General features: G+C 53.2%; 1 protein-coding gene across 2 annotated transcripts in view; it reads left to right on the plus strand.

Moving 5' to 3' along the window:
- Positions 1–21,294, plus strand: part of LOC138516982 (drebrin-like) — a 716,984-nt gene that overhangs the window by 337,337 nt on the left and 358,353 nt on the right. For both annotated transcript variants that reach the window (XM_069632471.1, XM_069632470.1), the window contains exon 3: positions 17,438–17,550. In XM_069632471.1, coding sequence (XP_069488572.1) covers positions 17,438–17,550 — 113 coding nt within the window. The remainder of the gene's footprint in view (positions 1–17,437; positions 17,551–21,294) is intronic.

Consider the following 21,294-nt stretch of genomic DNA (forward strand, 5'->3'; position numbering starts at 1 on the left):
CCTCAACAGGCAATGTGCGCACTTCACACTACCCTGTTCTGGTCTGTATCTTTTTCCCCACTCTGTGAAGCGCCAGCAGTCAGGACTCACCAAGATTACTGCTGAGACGGCCTCTCAGCTCTATCACCGGCATCCACCCAGGACTGAGATCAGCAAAACCCTTAGCAGCCGCCGCCAGTTGCCGCTCCCGGTCTGGGCTTCACCAAAGACTTCTCTAGTGCGCCAGGGCTCTTGGAGCTCCGGGAGCAGTTACAGTCGCGGGTTGCTTCAGGCTGTTAGAGGAAGGGTCCTAGCGCTGTCAAACTGCACCACCTAGCGTTCGCTTCCGATGGCAGAAATGGTTGTCAGGCCAAATGGACCTACCTCCCTCTTCCTCTCTGAATAGGAGACTTTAACATTCGTCTAGACTCTCTGGATTCAGCCTCTGTACCTTTCCACAACCTCTGTGTCTTTTTTCCTCACTATTCTTCCCTCCAGCCCGACCCACTCTGCTGGTCCCACCTTGGATGCGCTCATCTCTTCTGACATCCCTTTCTCTGTCCCATTAACAGACTCTCTCTCTTGGTTTGACCACTCTCTCCTCTCCTCCCATCTGGTGCTCCCGGGCCCCACGGCAATGCCTCTGCCCACACTGCCAGTGTCCTTCTCTGTCATTCGACTGATTAAGCGTGTGTCAGTCGCTGCATTTGCTGTCAACTTTATTCCTTCTTCCTCCCCCTGCTCCTGACTCTCATACCAACTGAGCAATTGCTAACCTCCATCTCTCCATCTCCAACACTCTGGACATCCTTGGCCCTGTCATGAGGATCTGCATGAAGCCTGCATCCAAGTGCAATTCCTGGTATGACTCTGACTTGGCCGCGTTGAATCACAAGTGCAGAGTTGCTGAGCGAAAGTGGCAGGCCTCAAGCACATCCTATGACTGAGTGTCATGCACCTGCTCCAAAGACAATATCGACTCTCCATCTGCTCTAAGAAGAGAGATCATGTCCAAGTGCACATCTCAGGGTCCACAAATAATACAGCTGAACTTTTCAAAATCTGAAAGGAACTTTCCAATCCTACTGAAGTCTGCCCTTCTCCTCTTCTCTCCCAGGCCCTCTGCACTGCACTAGCCTCCCATTTCTCTAACATAACTCAGGACATCCTGTCCTCACTCTCCTCTACTTCCCCCGTCCCCTCCTCCCCACTGTCTCCCTTGGCCCCAGTGCAGCCGACCTTAATCTCCTCCTTCTCTCGCATTGCACTGGATGAGGTCTCTGGAGTAGTCTGCTCTATGAAAGTCTCCTTGAAGCAGGTGCCAACCTGCTCTTTCAAAACTATCAAGGACAACATATCCTCTCTTGCCCGTGCCTTGGTTGACTTCTGTAACCACTCCTTTGCCACTGGCTCTTTCCCATCACCCCTTAAGCACTCCCTTGTGCTCCCTCTCCTAAATAATCTGGCTAGTGAACCTTCCTGCCTGGCTAACTGTCGCCCTATCTCCATCACCCCTTAACTGGATGAACTGGACAAACTCCTGGAGAAGTTGGTCTTCCCTCAACTGACCAATCACACTGAATCTGCTGGCTGTCTCCACGACCATCAGTCTGGCTTCAAAGCATCCAGAGGCATGGAAACTGCTCTCCTGAACACCCGTGAAAACCTGCTCCCAAATCTTGATTCCAATGCCACCTCCATTCTGATCCTTCTAGATCTTTCCTCTGCCTTTGACACGATCACTCATGAGATCCTCATAAATCATATCCATGTTACCCTAGGAATCAGTAAGCGGGCAATGACCATCCCAACATCAACTGGGCCCATTCCTCTCCACCACTTCACTCCCTACCTGCGGTATCCCTCAGGGCTCTGTCCTATTTTTAATATCTACCTTACACATCTGGCCCATTTGATCTCTACCTTATCTCCTCACTTCCAGTGCTGTGCTGACGACACACAGCTCTCCTTTAAGCTTACCTCCTCTACCTCCTCTACCTCCTCTACCTCCTCTAACTCCTCTTCTTCCTCTCTTATACCCGACTGACTGACTGCTATTCAGGCATGGTGTTCTGCTAATGATCTCTGCCTTAATGCAAGTAAGACATAGATCCTTCTCATTGAGACGCCTGCTCCCTGTTTTCCTCCCACTCTCTGGCCGCCCTCCCTGGACCCTCTTGTGAGGCAAACAACCTTGCAGTCATTTTTGACTCCTCTCTCTCCTTCTCCTCTCCCATCACAGACTTTACCAAGATGTCCCAGAAGCCTTTGTGGGATATGCAGGGCCCATGGCCCCTACCTAGAGACAGTGACAAACATGCCCCCCCAGAACAACAGCCGGCAAGGGGGAGGACAAGATAATACAAAGCTATAACTCCAATCCCAGTGCTTCTTTGTCCCCCCATTCCCCTAGTTTAGGTCATAAGAAGTACTATGAAGACCAGTACTCGCATGTCAGGGTGTGTGGGGTAGGGAGTAATCTGACACAACGATAATCACCTGTATTACATAGGAACAGGGCCAGAGTATTCCGCTCTCTCTCTTGCCAATCGCCTTATAATAATGTAATCGGGAGACAGAAAACCCCATCTTGTCTTGTATCCCCCTCCCCATTTCCAACAAGTGCTGGGACGAGGAAGAGGCGATCGGGAGCAATGAGGATTACCCATAGCACTAACATAGGGATACACAAAGATGCCTACCATGTAACACCAGTAGCCTGTCCCACTGATAGGGTCAGGCATAGTTAGGCAATCAACCCAAACCATTTACACCTGACTCCATGTGACAATGACTTCAGGTATGAAAGGTGTGATTCTGCCAGGAAGTACGAGCAAGCTGGGATTGCTAGTTGCAACGTGAAGTCAGCAACACGAGAATCCTGGGAGGAATGGAGGAGAACGGGATGCCGAGACGCTGAGACGCAGGCCCGGTGTACCAGAGGGGCTGCAGCGAGGCGAAGGAGCCGGGTCTCTGTGAAGGCGGAGGAACGCGAGGTGCTGCTCATTGACCTTGTCCAGACCAGTGCTTGTTTCCCTAGGACATGTGTCGGTGACAGGGGTGCCTGAGGGGCAAGAGGTAGGACCCTGACCTTACACCCCATATCCGGGGAGCTGCTTGTCAATGGAGAGGAACCCGGGCACGTGTGAATGGCTGGAGCGGGAGCAGCGGCTTGAAAGCCAAAAGTAAAGTGGTGAGTGGAAAGCATGGAAAAGGCAGAGTGTGCAAGGGGAACGAAGCGAAAGACAGTAAAGTTGGGGTGCAAGCAACCCAACACAGGAAAAGGGGGTGCAGGTGACCCACAGATTGAGAAAGTGAATTACAGAGTGAGAGAATGTAACGAAACCAGTGCGAGTGACCGAAAACAGGAAAAGGGGGTACAAAAGACCCACTGGCTGAACAGGGAATGTGCAAGGGGCACAAGGCAAAATAGGAAAGGTGCAAGGGTGCATGACCAAAGAACAGAATGGGCCAGGGGCATGATAAAGTCAAGAAGATTGTGCAAAGAAGAGAAAAGGGTGCAGGTGTGCACCATTGAAAGAAAGAAGGTGAAAGAAAAACTAAGCCTGAGTGGAAAGAAGCACAAGAGGGAAAGGTGCCCAAAAGGAAGAAACAGAGTACAAGGAGAGAGGTCAGGAGTCAGAGTGGTCATGCAGGGGAGGAGCCAAAGCACAATGGAAATAACTGTGTTAAAACGGTGCATCTGGACAAGGTGACCTTTTGTATGAAGAAGAAGGGGTCTGGGCTTGGGGAAGGGAACCTTGAGAGGCCCGGAAAAGACATTGTTAAGTTTAAAGGAGAAGGGTTCTAGGTTTGGGGAAGGGAAAACTGAGAGGCCTGCAAAAGATATTAAGTTTGAAGAAGAGGGGCCTAAGCGTGGGGAAGGGAACCCTGAGGGGCCTAACAGGAACTGTGTGCTTTTTTGTTTGGAACTGGATGGATCAAAGCTTGGGGAAGCGAACCCCCGAGAAACCCAGAGCCCTATGTGGAAGGTTCCAACAACTATAGCTATTGGTAAGACTCCCTGAAAGCAGCTGTGATTTACATTTTCTCTTTAACCACCATTTACCTTTAAGAATGTCTCTGAACACATTCTGTCTAAGAGTGAGAGCAAGCATAGGTTTAGGCGCAGACAGACTTTGGTTTTGGACTTACGAACATCGACGGCCCTTAGAAGCATCAGTTGAGGGAACCACCCTTAAGTGTTAGTGCCGAACAAAGCTTATAAATAAAGGTTTTCAAACTGTTACCTTTGAGTCTGTGTCTCACTTGATAACATGCCCGTCTCACAGCTGCAAGACTTATCCTTGGCCTCAAGCCCAGGGACCACATCTCTCCAGCCCTTAAATCTCTCCACTGGCTCCCGATAGAGGCAAGGATCAAGATGAAAACCCTCTGCATCATCCACGAGGCTGTCTGGGGCTTGGGACCTCGCTACATACAACTTTCCTACACAAAATAACTCCCAGCTAAAGTGCTCCTGCCCTCTGCTCCAACTCTGTGCAGGTCAGACGTTTTGGCAGGAGCCTCCCTCTGGAATGGCCTTCCTGCCCCTCTCAGACTTGAGCCGGGCCGCCTTAAATTCTGGAAACTTCTCATTAGTTTCCCTTTCTCCTCCTCCTTCCATCGCCCCCTGCCTTGCTAATGTCCCCCCTGCTGTTGTGACTGGCGCCTGGCCCCTTATGTGCCTTACAGGGGCCCGGCCCTTCTCATCCGGTCTATCTTAGTTCCCTGTATCAGGCACTTGTCCTCGGCATCCTCCCTTACTAGCCTGGTATTGGTACACCTTTTCCTCACACTTGACCGCTACCCTTTGCACTCGCCCCTTGGCTCCACACAGCACTTGATCAGACCTTGGGCCTCATCCTCCATGCACTTCTCCCCTTGACCCCCTTCCTTCATTTAGGGACGATCAGGTTACGGGTTCAGCTGCTATGGGTACAAATATGCACAGGGCATGGATAGTATAATAGGAATCCCCCTGTGGAGGCCGACTTTTATCTTTCATGTAAACACCTAGTAATACTCCTGACCTACCCTTAGATGGTGCTATTTGCATAGCATGTGATTCTAAACAGGTACAAGAACCAGCAAGACTTGTAAGGTGTAAGCAATGTTTGACTTACAATCAAAGGAGCAATGACTCATTAGCCGAATTAGCTAAAGGTAATACCATTGTATTAAAACAGATTTAAAGTGCACACTATATAAAGGTCCTATGTAGTACTATCTTTCATCTGATAACACGTTTGGCTATGTTTCCGTGTTTGACCTGTTCGTGGAACCCTCAGTATTTTTATTTTCAATTTTAAAAATGTTTATTCAATATTCACAGCAATAGAGAGAATTTTCAATTATTAAAAGAAACGTAAAATAATATGAACCTTTAAGTTTTCTGAGGTATTGCAAGGGGCTAGTCTGAAGCGGGGCTGACTTAAAATTCAGCCGAATGGTTGACCTGTTTTTTCATGGCAATTCCCAAACTTCCAATCCAACTTCAAACTGCCTCACAGTCAAGGCTAGGGTGTAGTGTTCCACCCAGTGGAGTGAGTAGGCACTGCATTCAGGGGCTAGGGTGTATTACACAATGCTGCATCACTTGAAGCTCCATCTAGTGGAGTGAGTAGGCACTGCATTCAGGGGCTACGGTGTATTACACAATGCTGCACCACTTGCAGCTCCACCCAGTGGAGTGAGAAGGCACTGCATTCAGGTGCTAGGGTGCATTACACAATGCTGCACCACTTGCAGCTCCACCCAGAGGAGTGAGTAGGCACTGCATTCAGGGGCTAGGGTGTATTACACAATGCTGCACTACTTGCAGCTCCATCTAGTGGAGTCAGTAGGCACTGCATTCAGGGGCTAGGGTGTATTACACAATGCTGCACCACTTGCAGCTCCATCTAGTGGAGTGAGTAGGCACTGCATTCAGGGGCTAGGCTGTATTACACAATGCTGCACCACTTGCAGCTCCATCTAGTGGAGTGAGTATGCACTGCATTCAAGGGCTAGGGTGTATTACACAATGCTGCACCACTTGCAGCTCCATCTAGTGGAGTGAGTATGCACTGCATTCATGGGCTAGGGTGTATTACACAATGCTGCACCACTTGCAGCTCCATCTAGTGGAGTGAGTAGGCACTGTATTGTGTATTACACAATGCTGCACCACTTGCAGCTCCACCCAGTGGAGTGAGTAGGCACTGCATTCAGGGGCTAGGGTTATTACGCAATGCTGCACCACTTGCAGCTCCACCCAGAGGAGCGAGTGTGCACCGCATTCAGGGGCTAGGGTGTATTACGCAATGCTGCACCACTTGCAGCTTCACCCAGAGGAGCGAGTGTGCACCGCATTCAGGGGCTAGGGTGTATTACGCAATGCTGCACCACTTGCAGCTCCACCCAGTGGAGCGAGTAGGCACCGCATTCAGGGGCTAGGGTGCATTACGCAATGCTGCACCACTTGCAGCTCCACCCAGTGGAGCGAGTATGCACCGCATTCAGGGGCTAGGGTGCATTACGCAATGCTGCATCACTTGCAGCTCCACCCAGAGGAGTGAGTAGGCACTGCATTCAGGGGCTAGGATGTATTACGCAATGCTGCACCACTTGCAGCTCCACCCAGAGGAGTGAGTAGGCACTGCATTCAGGGGCTAGGCTGCATTACACAATGCTGCACCACTTGCAGCTCCATCTAGTGGAGTGAATAGGCACTGCATTCAGGGGCTAGGGTGTATTACACAATGCTGCACCACTTGCAGCTCCACCCAGTGGAGTGACTAGGCACTGCATTCAGGGGCTAGGGTGCATTACACAATGCTGCACCACTTGCAGCTCCATCTAGTGGAGTAAGTAGTGCACCACTTGCAGCTCCATCTAGTGGAGTGAGTAGGCACTGCATTCGGGGGCTAGGAGTGAGTAGGCACTGCATTCTGGGGCTAGGGTGCATTACATAATGCTGCACCACTTGCAGCTCCACCCAGTGGAGTGAGTAGGCACTGCATTTAGGGGCTAGGGTGCATTACGCAATGCTGCACCACTTTCAGCTCCACCCAGTGGAGTGAGTAGGCACTGCATTCAGGGGCTAGGGTGTATTACGCAATGCTGCACCACTTGCAGCTCCACCCAGTGGAGTGAGTAGGCACTGCATTCAGGGGTTAGGGTGTATTACGCAATGCTGTGCCACTTGCAGCTCCACCCAGTGGAGTAAGTAGGCACTGCATTCAGGGGCTAGGGTGCATACACAATGCTGCACCACTTGCAGCTCCACCCAGTGGAGTGAGTAGGCACTGCATTCAAGGGCTAGGGTGTATTACGCAATGCCACACCACTTGCAGCTCCACCCAGAGGAGTGAGTAGGCACTGCATTCAGGGGCTAGGGTGCATTACGCAATGCTGCACCACTTGCAGCTCCATCTAGTTGACTGAGTAGGCACTGCATTCAGGGGCTAGGGTGTATTACGCAATGCTGCACCACTTGCAGCTCCATCTAGTGGACTGAGTAGGCGCTGCATTCAGGGGCTAGGGTGCATTACACAATGCTGCACCACTTGCAGCTCCACCCAGTGGAGTGAGTAGGCACTGCCTTCAGGGGCTAGGGTGCATTACACAATGCTGCACCACTTGCAGCTCCATCTAGTGGAGTGAGTAGGCACTGCATTCAGGGGCTAGGAGTGAGTAGGCACTGCATTCTGGGGCTAGGGTGCATTACACAATGCTGCACCACTTGCAGCTACACCCAGAGGAGTGAGTAGGCACTGCATTCAGGGGCTAGGGAGCATTACCCAATGCTGCCCCACTTGCAGCTCCATCTAGTGGAGTGAGTAGGCACTGCATTCAGGGGCTAGGGTGTATTACGCAATGCTGCACCACTTGCAGCTCCACCCAGTGGAGTGAGTAGGCACTGCAATCAGGGGCTAGGGTGCATTACACAATGCTGCACCACTTGCAGCTCCACCCAGTGGAGTGAGTAGGCACTGCATTCAGGGGCTAGGGTGCATTACACAATGCTGCACCACTTGCAGCTCCACCCAGTGGAGTGAGTAGGCACTGCATTCAGGGGCTAGGCTGCATTACACAATGCTGCACCACTTGCAGCTCCATCCAGTGGAGTGAGTAGGCACTGCATTCAGGGGCTAGGGTGTATTACACAATGCTGCACCACTTGCAGCTCCACCCAGTGGAGTGAGTAGGCACTGCATTCAGGGGCTAGGGTGCATTAGACAATGCTGCACCACTTGCAGCTCCTCTCAGTGGAGTGAGTAGGCACTGCATTCAGGGGCTAGGATGCATTACACAATGCTGCACCACTTGCAGCTCCACCCAGTGGAGTGAGTAGGCACTGCATTCAGGGGTTAGGGTGCATTACACAATGCTGCACCACGTGCAGCTCCACCCAGTGGAGTGAGTAGGCACTGCATTCAGGGGCTAGGGTGCATACACAATGCTGCACCACTTGCAGCTCCACCCAGTGGAGTGAGTAGGCACTGCATTCAGGGGTTAGGGTGTATTACGCAATGCTGCACCATTTGCGGCTCCACCCAGTGGAGTGAGTAGGCACTGCATTCAGGGGCTAGGGTGCATTACGCAATGCTGCACCACTTGCGGCTCCATCCAGTGGAGTGAGTAGGCACTGCATTCAGAGGCTAGGGTTCATTACACAATGCTGCACCACTTGCGGCTCCACCCAGTGGAGTGAGTAGGCACTGCATTCAGGGGCTAGGGTGCATTACACAATGCTGCACCACTTGCGGTTCCACCCAGTGGAGTGAGTAGGCACTGCATTTAGGGGCTAGGGTGCATTACACAATGCTGCACCACTTGCGGGTCCACCCAGTGGAGTGAATAGGCACTGCATTCAGAGGCTAGGGTGCATTACACAATGCTGCACCACTTGCGGGTCCACCCAGTGGAGTGAGCAGGCACTGCATTCAGGGGCTAGGGTGCATTACGCAATGCTGCACCACTTGCGGGTCCACCCAGTGGAGTGAGTAGGCACTGCATTCAGGGGCTAGGGTGCATTACGCAATGCTGCACCACTTGCGGGTCCACCCAGTGGAGTGAGTAGGCACTGCATTCAGGGGCTAGGGTGCATTACGCAGTGCTGCACCACTTGCGGGTCCACCCAGTGGAGTGAGTAGGCACTGCATTCAGGGGCTAGGGTGTATTACGCAATGCTGCACCACTTGCAGCTCCACCCAGTGGACTGAGTAGGCACTGCATTCAGGGGCTAGGCTGCGTAATGCTGCACCACTTGCAGCTCCATATCGTGGACTGAGTAGACAATACATTCAGGGGCTGGGGTGTATTACGCAATGCTGCACCACGGTGGAGTGAGTAGGCACTGCATTCAGGGGCTAGGGTGCATTACACAATGCTGCACCACTTGCAGCTCCACCCAGTGGAGTGAGTAGGCACTGCATTCAGGGGCTAGGGTGCATTACACAATGCTGCACCACTTGCAGCTCCACCCAATGGAGTGAGTAGGCACTGCATTCAGGGGCTAGGGTGTATTACACAATGCCGCACCACTTGCAGCTCCATCTAGTGGACTAAGTAGGCACTGCATTCAGGGGCTAGGCTGCATTACGCAATGCTGCACCACTTGCAGCTCCACCCAGTGGAGTGAGTAGGCACTGCATTCAGGGGCTAGGCTGCATTATGCAATGCTGCACCACTTGCAGCTCCATCTAGTGGAGTGAGTAAGCACTGCATTCAGGGGTTAGGTTGCATTACACAATGCTGCACCACTTGCAGCTCCACCCAGAGGAGCGAGTGTGCACCACATTCAGGAGCTAGGGAGCATTACGAATTGCTCCACCACTTGCAGCTCCACCCAGTTGAGAGAGTAAGCACTGCATTCAGGGGCTAGGGTGCATTACACAATGCTGCACCACTTGCGGCTCCACCCAGTGGAGTGAGTAAGCACTGCATTCAGGGGCGAGGGTGCATTACGCAATACTGCTCCACTTGCGGCTCCACCCAGTGGAGTGAGTAGGCACTGCATTCAGGGGCTAGGGTGCATTACACAATGCTGCACCACTTGCGGCTCCACCCAGTGGAGTGAGTAGGCACTACATTCAGGGGCTAGGGTGTATTACACAATGCTGCACCACTTGCGGCTCCACCCAGTGGAGTGAGTAGGCACTGCATTCAGGGGCTAGGGTGTATTACACAATGCTGCACCACTTGCGGCTCCACCCAGTGGAGTGAGTAGGCACTGCATTCAGGGGCTAGGGTGCATTACACAATGCTGCACCACTTGCGGCTCCACCCATTGGAGTGAGTAGGCACTGCATTCAGGGGCTAGGGTGCATTACACAATGCTGCACCACTTGCAGCTCTACCCAGAGGAGCGAGTGTGCACCACATTCAGGGGCTAGGGTGTATTATACAATGCTGCACCACTTAGAGCTCCATCTAGTGGAGTGAGTAGGCACTGCATTCAAGGGCTAGGGTGCATTACACAATGCTGCACCACTTGCGGCTCCACCCAGTGGAGTGAGTAGGCACTGCATTCAGGGTCTAGGGTGTATTACACAATGCTGCCCCACTTGTGGGTCCACCCAGTGGAGTGAGTAGGCACTGCATTCAGGGGCTAAGGTGTATTACACAATGCTGCACCACTTGCAGCTCCACCCAGTGGAGTGAGTAGGCACTGCATTCAGGGGTTAGGGTGTATTACGCAATGCTGCACCATTTGCGGCTCCACCCAGTGGAGTGAGTAGGCACTGCATTCAGGGGCTAGGGTGCATTACGCAATGCTGCACCACTTGCGGCTCCATCCAGTGGAGTGAGTAGGCACTGCATTCAGAGGCTAGGGTTCATTACACAATGCTGCACCACTTGCGGCTCCACCCAGTGGAGTGAGTAGGCACTGCATTCAGGGGCTAGGGTGCATTACACAATGCTGCACCACTTGCGGTTCCACCCAGTGGAGTGAGTAGGCACTGCATTTAGGGGCTAGGGTGCATTACACAATGCTGCACCACTTGCGGGTCCACCCAGTGGAGTGAATAGGCACTGCATTCAGAGGCTAGGGTGCATTACACAATGCTGCACCACTTGCGGGTCCACCCAGTGGAGTGAGTAGGCACTGCATTCAGGGGCTAGGGTGCATTACGCAATGCTGCACCACTTGCGGGTCCACCCAGTGGAGTGAGTAGGCACTGCATTCAGGGGCTAGGGTGCATTACGCAATGCTGCACCACTTGCGGGTCCACCCAGTGGAGTGAGTAGGCACTGCATTCAGGGGCTAGGGTGCATTACACAGTGCTGCACCACTTGCGGGTCCACCCAGTGGAGTGAGTAGGCACTGCATTCAGGGGCTAGGGTGTATTACGCAATGCTGCACCACTTGCAGCTCCACCCAGTGGACTGAGTAGGCACTGCATTCAGGGGCTAGGCTGCGTAATGCTGCAGCACTTGCAGCTCCATATCGTGGACTGAGTAGACAATACATTCAGGGGCTGGTGTGTATTACGCAATGCTGCACCACGGTGGAGTGAGTAGGCACTGCATTCAGGGGCTAGGGTGCATTACACAATGCTGCACCACTTGCAGCTCCACCCAGTGGAGTGAGTAGGCACTGCATTCAGGGGCTAGGGTGCATTACACAATGCTGCACCACTTGCAGCTCCACCCAATGGAGTGAGTAGGCACTGCATTCAGGGGCTAGGGTGTATTACACAATGCCGCACCACTTGCAGCTCCATCTAGTGGACTAAGTAGGCACTGCATTCAGGGGCTAGGCTGCATTACGCAATGCTGCACCACTTGCAGCTCCACCCAGTGGAGTGAGTAGGCACTGCATTCAGGGGCTAGGCTGCATTATGCAATGCTGCACCACTTGCAGCTCCATCTAGTGGAGTGAGTAAGCACTGCATTCAGGGGTTAGGTTGCATTACACAATGCTGCACCACTTGCAGCTCCACCCAGAGGAGCGAGTGTGCACCACATTCAGGAGCTAGGGAGCATTACGAATTGCTCCACCACTTGCAGCTCCACCCAGTTGAGAGAGTAAGCACTGCATTCAGGGGCTAGGGTGCATTACACAATGCTGCACCACTTGCGGCTCCACCCAGTGGAGTGAGTAAGCACTGCATTCAGGGGCGAGGGTGCATTACGCAATACTGCTCCACTTGCGGCTCCACCCAGTGGAGTGAGTAGGCACTGCATTCAGGGGCTAGGGTGCATTACACAATGCTGCACCACTTGCGGCTCCACCCAGTGGAGTGAGTAGGCACTACATTCAGGGGCTAGGGTGTATTACACAATGCTGCACCACTTGCGGCTCCACCCAGTGGAGTGAGTAGGCACTGCATTCAGGGGCTAGGGTGTATTACACAATGCTGCACCACTTGCGGCTCCACCCAGTGGAGTGAGTAGGCACTGCATTCAGGGGCTAGGGTGCATTACACAATGCTGCACCACTTGCGGCTCCACCCATTGGAGTGAGTAGGCACTGCATTCAGGGGCTAGGGTGCATTACACAATGCTGCACCACTTGCAGCTCTACCCAGAGGAGCGAGTGTGCACCACATTCAGGGGCTAGGGTGTATTATACAATGCTGCACCACTTAGAGCTCCATCTAGTGGAGTGAGTAGGCACTGCATTCAAGGGCTAGGGTGCATTACACAATGCTGCACCACTTGCGGCTCCACCCAGTGGAGTGAGTAGGCACTGCATTCAGGGTCTAGGGTGTATTACACAATGCTGCCCCACTTGTGGGTCCACCCAGTGGAGTGAGTAGGCACTGCATTCAGGGGCTAAGGTGTATTACACAATGCTGCACCACTTGCAGCTCAATCTAGTGGACTGAGTAGGCACTGCATTCAGGGGTTAGGGTGCATTACACAATGCTGCACCACTTTCAGCTCCATCTAGTGGAGTGAGTAAGCACTGCATTCAGGGGCTAGGGTGCATTACACAATGCTGCACCACTTGCAGCTCCACCCAGTGGAGTGAGTAGGCACTGCATTCAGGGGCTAGGGTGCATTACACAATGCTGCACCACTTGCGGTTCCACCCAGTGGAGTGAGTAGGCACTGCATTTAGGGGCTAGGGTGCATTACACAATGCTGCACCACTTGCGGGTCCACCCAGTGGAGTGAATAGGCACTGCATTCAGAGGCTAGGGTGCATTACACAATGCTGCACCACTTGCGGGTCCACCCAGTGGAGTGAGTAGGCACTGCATTCAGGGGCTAGGGTGCATTACGCAATGCTGCACCACTTGCGGGTCCACCCAGTGGAGTGAGTAGGCACTGCATTCAGGGGCTAGGGTGCATTACGCAATGCTGCACCACTTGCGGGTCCACCCAGTGGAGTGAGTAGGCACTGCATTCAGGGGCTAGGGTGCATTACGCAGTGCTGCACCACTTGCGGGTCCACCCAGTGGAGTGAGTAGGCACTGCATTCAGGGGCTAGGGTGTATTACGCAATGCTGCACCACTTGCAGCTCCACCCAGTGGACTGAGTAGGCACTGCATTCAGGGGCTAGGCTGCGTAATGCTGCACCACTTGCAGCTCCATATCGTGGACTGAGTAGACAATACATTCAGGGGCTGGGGTGTATTACGCAATGCTGCACCACGGTGGAGTGAGTAGGCACTGCATTCAGGGGCTAGGGTGCATTACACAATGCTGCACCACTTGCAGCTCCACCCAGTGGAGTGAGTAGGCACTGCATTCAGGGGCTAGGGTGCATTACACAATGCTGCACCACTTGCAGCTCCACCCAATGGAGTGAGTAGGCACTGCATTCAGGGGCTAGGGTGTATTACACAATGCCGCACCACTTGCAGCTCCATCTAGTGGACTAAGTAGGCACTGCATTCAGGGGCTAGGCTGCATTACGCAATGCTGCACCACTTGCAGCTCCACCCAGTGGAGTGAGTAGGCACTGCATTCAGGGGCTAGGCTGCATTATGCAATGCTGCACCACTTGCAGCTCCATCTAGTGGAGTGAGTAAGCACTGCATTCAGGGGTTAGGTTGCATTACACAATGCTGCACCACTTGCAGCTCCACCCAGAGGAGCGAGTGTGCACCACATTCAGGAGCTAGGGAGCATTACGAATTGCTCCATCACTTGCAGCTCCACCCAGTTGAGAGAGTAAGCACTGCATTCAGGGGCTAGGGTGCATTACACAATGCTGCACCACTTGCGGCTCCACCCAGTGGAGTGAGTAAGCACTGCATTCAGGGGCGAGGGTGCATTACGCAATACTGCTCCACTTGCGGCTCCACCCAGTGGAGTGAGTAGGCACTGCATTCAGGGGCTAGGGTGCATTACACAATGCTGCACCACTTGCGGCTCCACCCAGTGGAGTGAGTAGGCACTACATTCAGGGGCTAGGGTGTATTACACAATGCTGCACCACTTGCGGCTCCACCCAGTGGAGTGAGTAGGCACTGCATTCAGGGGCTAGGGTGTATTACACAATGCTGCACCACTTGCGGCTCCACCCAGTGGAGTGAGTAGGCACTGCATTCAGGGGCTAGGGTGCATTACACAATGCTGCACCACTTGCGGCTCCACCCATTGGAGTGAGTAGGCACTGCATTCAGGGGCTAGGGTGCATTACACAATGCTGCACCACTTGCAGCTCTACCCAGAGGAGCGAGTGTGCACCACATTCAGGGGCTAGGGTGTATTATACAATGCTGCACCACTTAGAGCTCCATCTAGTGGAGTGAGTAGGCACTGCATTCAAGGGCTAGGGTGCATTACACAATGCTGCACCACTTGCGGCTCCACCCAGTGGAGTGAGTAGGCACTGCATTCAGGGTCTAGGGTGTATTACACAATGCTGCCCCACTTGTGGGTCCACCCAGTGGAGTGAGTAGGCACTGCATTCAGGGGCTAAGGTGTATTACACAATGCTGCACCACTTGCAGCTCAATCTAGTGGACTGAGTAGGCACTGCATTCAGGGGTTAGGGTGCATTACACAATGCTGCACCACTTTCAGCTCCATCTAGTGGAGTGAGTAAGCACTGCATTCAGGGGCTAGGGTGCATTACACAATGCTGCACCACTTGCAGCTCCACCCAGTGGAGTGAGTAGGCACTGCATTCAGGGGCTAGGGTGTATTACACAATGCTGCACCACTTGCAGCTCCACTCAGTGGAGCGAGTGTGCACCTCATACAGGTGCTATGGTGCATAAACAATGCTGCACCACTTGCAGCTCCACCCAGTGGAGTGAGTAGGCACTGCATTCAGGGGCTGGGGTGTATTACGCAATGCTGCACCACTTGCAGCTCCACCCAGTGGAGTGAGTAGGCACTGCATTCAGGGGCTAGGGTTTTACACAATGCTGCCCCACTTGTGGGTCCACCCAGTGGAGTGAGTAGGCACTGCATTCAGGGGCTAAGGTGTATTACACAATGCTGCACCACTTGCAGCTCAATCTAGTGGACTGAGTAGGCACTGCATTCAGGGGTTAGGGTGCATTACACAATGCTGCACCACTTTCAGCTCCATCTAGTGGAGTGAGTAAGCACTGCATTCAGGGGCTAGGGTGCATTACACAATGCTGCACCACTTGCAGCTCCACCCAGTGGAGTGAGTAGGCACTGCATTCAGGGGCTAGGGTGTATTACACAATGCTGCACCACTTGCAGCTCCACCCAGTGGAGCGAGTGTGCACCTCATACAGGTGCTATGGTGCACCACTTGCAGCTCCACCCAGTGGAGTGAGTAGGCACTGCATTCAGGGGCTCGGGTGTATTACGCAATGCTGCACCACTTGCAGCTCCACCCAGTGGAGTGAGTAGGCACTGCATTCAGGGGCTAGGGTGCATTACACAATGCTGCACCACTTGCAGCTCCACCCAGTGGAGTGAGTAGGTACTGCATTCAGGGGCTAGGGTTTATTACACAATGCTGCACCACTTTCAGATCCATCTAGTTGAGTGAGTAGGCACTGCATTCAGGGGCTAGGCTGCATTACACAATGCTGCACCACTTGCAGCTCCACCCAGTGGAGTGAGTAGGCACTGCATTCAGGGGCTAGGGTGCATTACGCAATGCTGCACCACTTGCAGCTCCACCAAGTGGAGTGAGTAGGCACTGCATTCAGGGGCTAGGGTGCATTACACAATGCTGCACCACTTGCAGCTCCACCCAGTGGAGTGAGTAGGCACTGCATTCAGGGGCTAGGCTGCATTACACAATGCTGCACCACTTGCAGCTCAAACCAGTGGAGTGAGTAGGCACTGCATTCAGGGGCTAGGGTTTATTACACAATGCTGCACCATTTTCAGCTCCATCTAGTGGAGTGAGTAGGCACTGCATTCAGGGGCTAGGCTGCATTACACAATGCTGGACCACTTGCAGCTCACACCAGTGGAGTGAGTAGGCACTGCATTCAGGGGCTAGGGTTTATTACACAATGCTGCACCACTTTCAGCTCCATCTAGTGGAGGGAGTAGGCACTGCATTCAGGGGCTAGGCTGCATTACACAATGCTGCACCACTTGCAGCTCAAACCAGTGGACCGAATGAATAGAATCCACACTCAAGGTTCTGGGTGCTCAGTAACAGGCTGTGCCCATGCAGCTACACTCTACTTAGTCCCAGTAAGAGCAGCTCCAACATAGTGTACACCTTCATTCCGCACTACAACCCTAAAGCCCCCCTAGTGCACAGGCAAGCCTTCCCAGGTGATTCTTCACCCTTCTGCTTTGGGGGTTCAGAGGTCAGTGGTTTTGAGATAGATGTGTAGGGGCCAGGGTCTCACTTCTAAGTCTTGCTAAACGCCAACTTCCCTACTTCTTAGAAGGAAATAGGGGTGTTCTGAAGTTAAACCTGTAACTATCCCAACATTATTGCTAAGCTCCCAGTTGTGACCAGCTGCTTGAGTAGCTCTCATACCAGCATTTAGCATGTGGGAAGCACTGCACAGCTTCGTTGGACAAGAAAGGTGAGGTTTGGGATAGTGAAGGAGTAGGCCTAGCATTGATTTGTTAAACTGGGGTTCTGGTTGCATAGTAAGCAACATACCTCCTAGCCTCAGGGTTTACAACCTTTGACTCTCCTGATGTGCTTGACTACATATCCCATCATTCTTCACCCGTATAGCCAATAGTGCGTGATCATGCAAATCACAGTCAAAAACATCTGGGGAGCCACAGGTGCACTATTCCAGGGCCCTGCAACCGTTGGCTCTCGAAACATTGTGGACTACAGCTCCCATGACGGCTCACCATTGACTATGCTGGTTATGGGTAATGGGGGTTGTAGTCCAAAGCATCTGGAAAGCAAAAGGATGAGGATTTCTGACCGTCCATAGGAAGCTTCCAATATAGGAGCCTATACAGGATGCTCCCTGTGTCCTGGATTTCTCATAGTACTGCGCTTGCCGCCTCCGGGGCCCCGGGGTGTCTAATGGACTCTTAAACTCATGAGCACCCTCATTCATGATGCTTCCATTATCTTTCTCTCTTCTGCAGCTGGGGGCCTGGAGGAGCTGGTGGCGAAGTTTGCGGACAGCAGCCTCCTCTATGCGCTGTGCCAAGTGAAGGACCCCAACACGGGACAGCCGCGTATCATCCTTATTAACTGGGTGAGTTGATTTGATTTATTTATTTATTTATATATTGTTTGTTTGTTTTTGTTTCAAAGAGCCCACAGGCCAGGGAGGGAAGGAGGGAACGCATTAAAGAATACAGTATAATATTTAAGCGCAGAGGGGGGAAAGGGAGGGCTACGAACCTGCTATGCCTTGTGATTAATTCAGAACGTGCAGTTTTGGGGTTTTGGTTAGCCTCAACGGATTACCAATCAGACTTGATCGACTTGCCTTGGCCAGTACATGGGACTTTATGCCAACCTGCCATTGGTGTGCCCTCGAAGCACTGTAAGATTGCCCGTAGGTGCATATGTAGTGTTGAAGCAATCCATGGTGTGGGTCTGTGGGATGAACGGTGTGCGGTGGGCACATGACCCCTGCAGCCGATGTCAGCTGACCACACCATGTGCTCCGACATGTCAGGAGGGTAGAGATGCAGCTACAGGAAGAGCTGGATGACAGTGTTTCATGTGTGGGGTGATTGCCAGTGCTAGGCCCTGGCACTTATTTCTGAGCCTCTGCACTTATCACTGATTCCAGCGTGATTATATTGTGGAGTTTTGGCAGCTGCGTGGGTGACTCATTCTTATTCATGAGCCCGATGCCCCAGGCTGGCAGGGCGACTATCCATGTTCAGGAATAACAATGAGTTGGACGGTGACAATGCTGGGCACTGATCCTGGCCATGCGTGCACACTGCGCCACTCAGCCCACATGACACTGCTGCAAATGCTGTACTGTAAGAACCAGCGGGGTGGCTTGGCATCCCCAGGACTGTCGGCTGCCCCGCCACAGGGCAAAGTCAGGGAAAAGGCCCCAATGTCCACGAGGGGTTCCTGTCATGAGTGACCACCTATATAAGACACCCTTGCTGCAGTGTTTGACGGGCACGTTCATCAGTTAAGTAAGGGTGTTGCCAGCCTGTGCCCATCAATTGACCGCAGGAGGAAAGGATGCCTGCTCTTCTTTCTGTGGCCAGATGTTTAACCGGTTCCTCTTGCCACCGATGGGACCAGAGCAACATATTAAGGATGATGTGTTTTAAAGAAACACTTACTTCATTTCCAGACAAAACTAAGACATTATGCCGACTGATATCTGTAAATCGCAGAGGGGGTTCCGTCCCCTTCCCTGAACTGGTGGGAGCATGAGGGCGCGGAGGTGCCCACCCTGATGTGTATCAGACGTGCTTCCACAGTCCTGACCTTGGGCCGCTTTGCAATATTGCTGAAATATAAACCGACTGCTGGCCACTAAGTTCCTTTCAAGTATCATTGTGTTCCTACCCTCATTATGGGGTGGCTGTTTCGTCTGCCTAATACCCCAGATTATGGGTTTTCACCGGTACCGAAGGCCTGACACAAGTTGAACATAAAACGCGTCTGATAGAAACACAGATCAAGGCAGTGAGGGGTGGGTGGCATTCAGACCACCCGGCCTACAAAGTGGAGACTGACCCATCCCTGATGCCTGTGCTGCGCCTGCCTCAAAGCGCTGTGTACCATGTATCAAGGAATGTAGCTTACATAGGCCGTCCCTCATCCACCGCTGCCTAACATAGTCTGGCCAGAATAACAGGAATGTCTGAGGGGCGCTAGCACACGCGTGAGGGGTGCTAGCACACGCGTGAGGGGTGCTAGCACACGCGTGAGGGGTGCTAGCACACGCGTGACGGTTGTTAGCACACGCGTGAGGAGAGATAGCACACTCGTGAGGGTTGCTAGCACACGCGTGAGGGGTGCTAGCACACACGTGAGGGTTGCTAGCACATGCGTGAGGATTGCTAGCACATGCGTGAGGGGTGCTAGCACACGCGTGAGGGTTGTTAGCACACGCGTGAGGGGTGCTATCACATGCGTGAGTGTTGCTAGCACACGCGTGAGGATTGCTAGCACATGCGTGAGGGGTGCTAGCACATGCGTGACGGTTGTTAGCACACGCGTGAGGAGAGATAGCACACTCGTGAGGGTTGCTAGCACACGCGTGAGGGGTGCTAGCACACACGTGAGGGTTGCTAGCACATGCGTGAGGATTGCTAGCACATGCGTGAGGGGTGCTAGCACACGCGTGAGGGTTGTTAGCACACGCGTGAGGGGTGCTATCACATGCGTGAGGGTTGCTAGCACACGTGTGAGGGGTGCTAGCACACGCGTGAGGGATGCTAGCACACGAGTGAGGGTTGTTAGCACACGCGTGAGGAGAGATAGCACACGCGTGAGGGGTGCTAGCACACGCGTGAGGGTTGTTAGCACACGCGTGAGGGGTGCTATCACATGCGTGAGGGTTGCTAGCACACGTGTGAGGGGTGCTAGCACACGCGTGAGGAGAGATAGCACACGCGTGAGGGTTGCTAGCACACGCGTGAGGGGTGCTAGCACACACGTGAGGGTTGCTAGCACATGCGTGAGGATTGCTAGCACATGCGTGAGGAGAGATAGCACACGCGTGAGGGGTGCTAGCACACACGTGAGGGTTGCTAGCACATGCGTGAGGATTGCTAGCACATGCGTGAGGGGTGGTAGCACACGCGTGAGGGTTGTTAGCACACGCGTGAGGAGAGATAGCACACGTGTGAGGGTTGCTAGCACACGCGTGAGGGGTGCTAGCACATGCGTGAGGATTGCTAGCACATGCGTGAGGAGAGATAGCACACGCGTGAGGGGTGCTAGCACACACGTGAGGGTTGCTAGCACATGCGTGAGGATTGCTAGCACATGCGTGAGGGGTGGTAGCACACGCGTGAGGGTTGCTAGCACACGCGTGAGGGGTGCTAGCACATGCGTGAGGATTGCTAGCACATGCGTGAGGAGAGATAGCACACGCGTGAGGGGTGCTAGCACACACGTGAGGGTTGCTAGCACATGCGTGAGGATTGCTAGCACACGCGTGACGGTTGCTAGCACACGCGTGAGGATTGCTAGCACACGCGTGAGGGGTGCTAGCACACGCGTGAGGATTGCTAGCACACGCGTGAGGATTGCTAGCACATGCGTGAGGGGTGCTAGCACACGCCTGGCGGTTGTTAGCACTCGCGTGAGGAGAGATAGCACACGCGTGAGGGGTGCTAGCACACGCGTGAGGGGTGCTAACACACACGTGAGGGTTGCTAGCACATGTGTGAGGATTGCTAGCACATGCGTGAGGGGTGCTAGCACATGCGTGAGGAGAGATAGCACACGCGTGAGGGTTGCTAGCACACGCGTGAGGGGTGCTAGCACACGCGTGAGGGGTGTTAACACACACGTGAGGGTTGCTAGCACATGTGTGAGGATTGCTAGCACATGCGTGAGGGGTGCTAGCACACGCGTGAGGGTTGTTACCACACGCGTGAGGGGTGCTATCACATGCGTGAGGGTTGTTACCACACGCGTGAGGGGTGCTATCACATGCGTGAGGGTTGCTAGCACACGAGTGAGGGTTGTTAGCACACGCGTGAGGAGAGATAGCACACGCGTGAGGGGTGCTAGCACACGTGTGAGGGGTGCTAGCACACGTGTGAGGGTTCTTAGTGCACAACTGGCCCCCATTGGTCAATTAAGGACATCAAGCGGTTCCGGCTGTTCTAAAATGAAAGGCGCAGGTATGAGCTGCTTCGTAACAGTTAAAGGTGGCGGGATTTTGAAAACCGCCAATTTTTTTTACTGAACACCTTAGTTAAACTGCCACATATGGGACAAAGAGATCCAGGGTCACCTGGGGTGAGAGATACAGGGGGCATCCCAAACTCCCACATTCTTA

The sequence above is a fragment of the Ambystoma mexicanum genome, chromosome 6q, assembly GCF_040938575.1.
Source record: "Ambystoma mexicanum isolate Mex_15411 chromosome 6q, UKY_AmexF1_1, whole genome shotgun sequence".
NCBI classification, from domain to species: Eukaryota; Metazoa; Chordata; class Amphibia; order Caudata; family Ambystomatidae; genus Ambystoma; species Ambystoma mexicanum.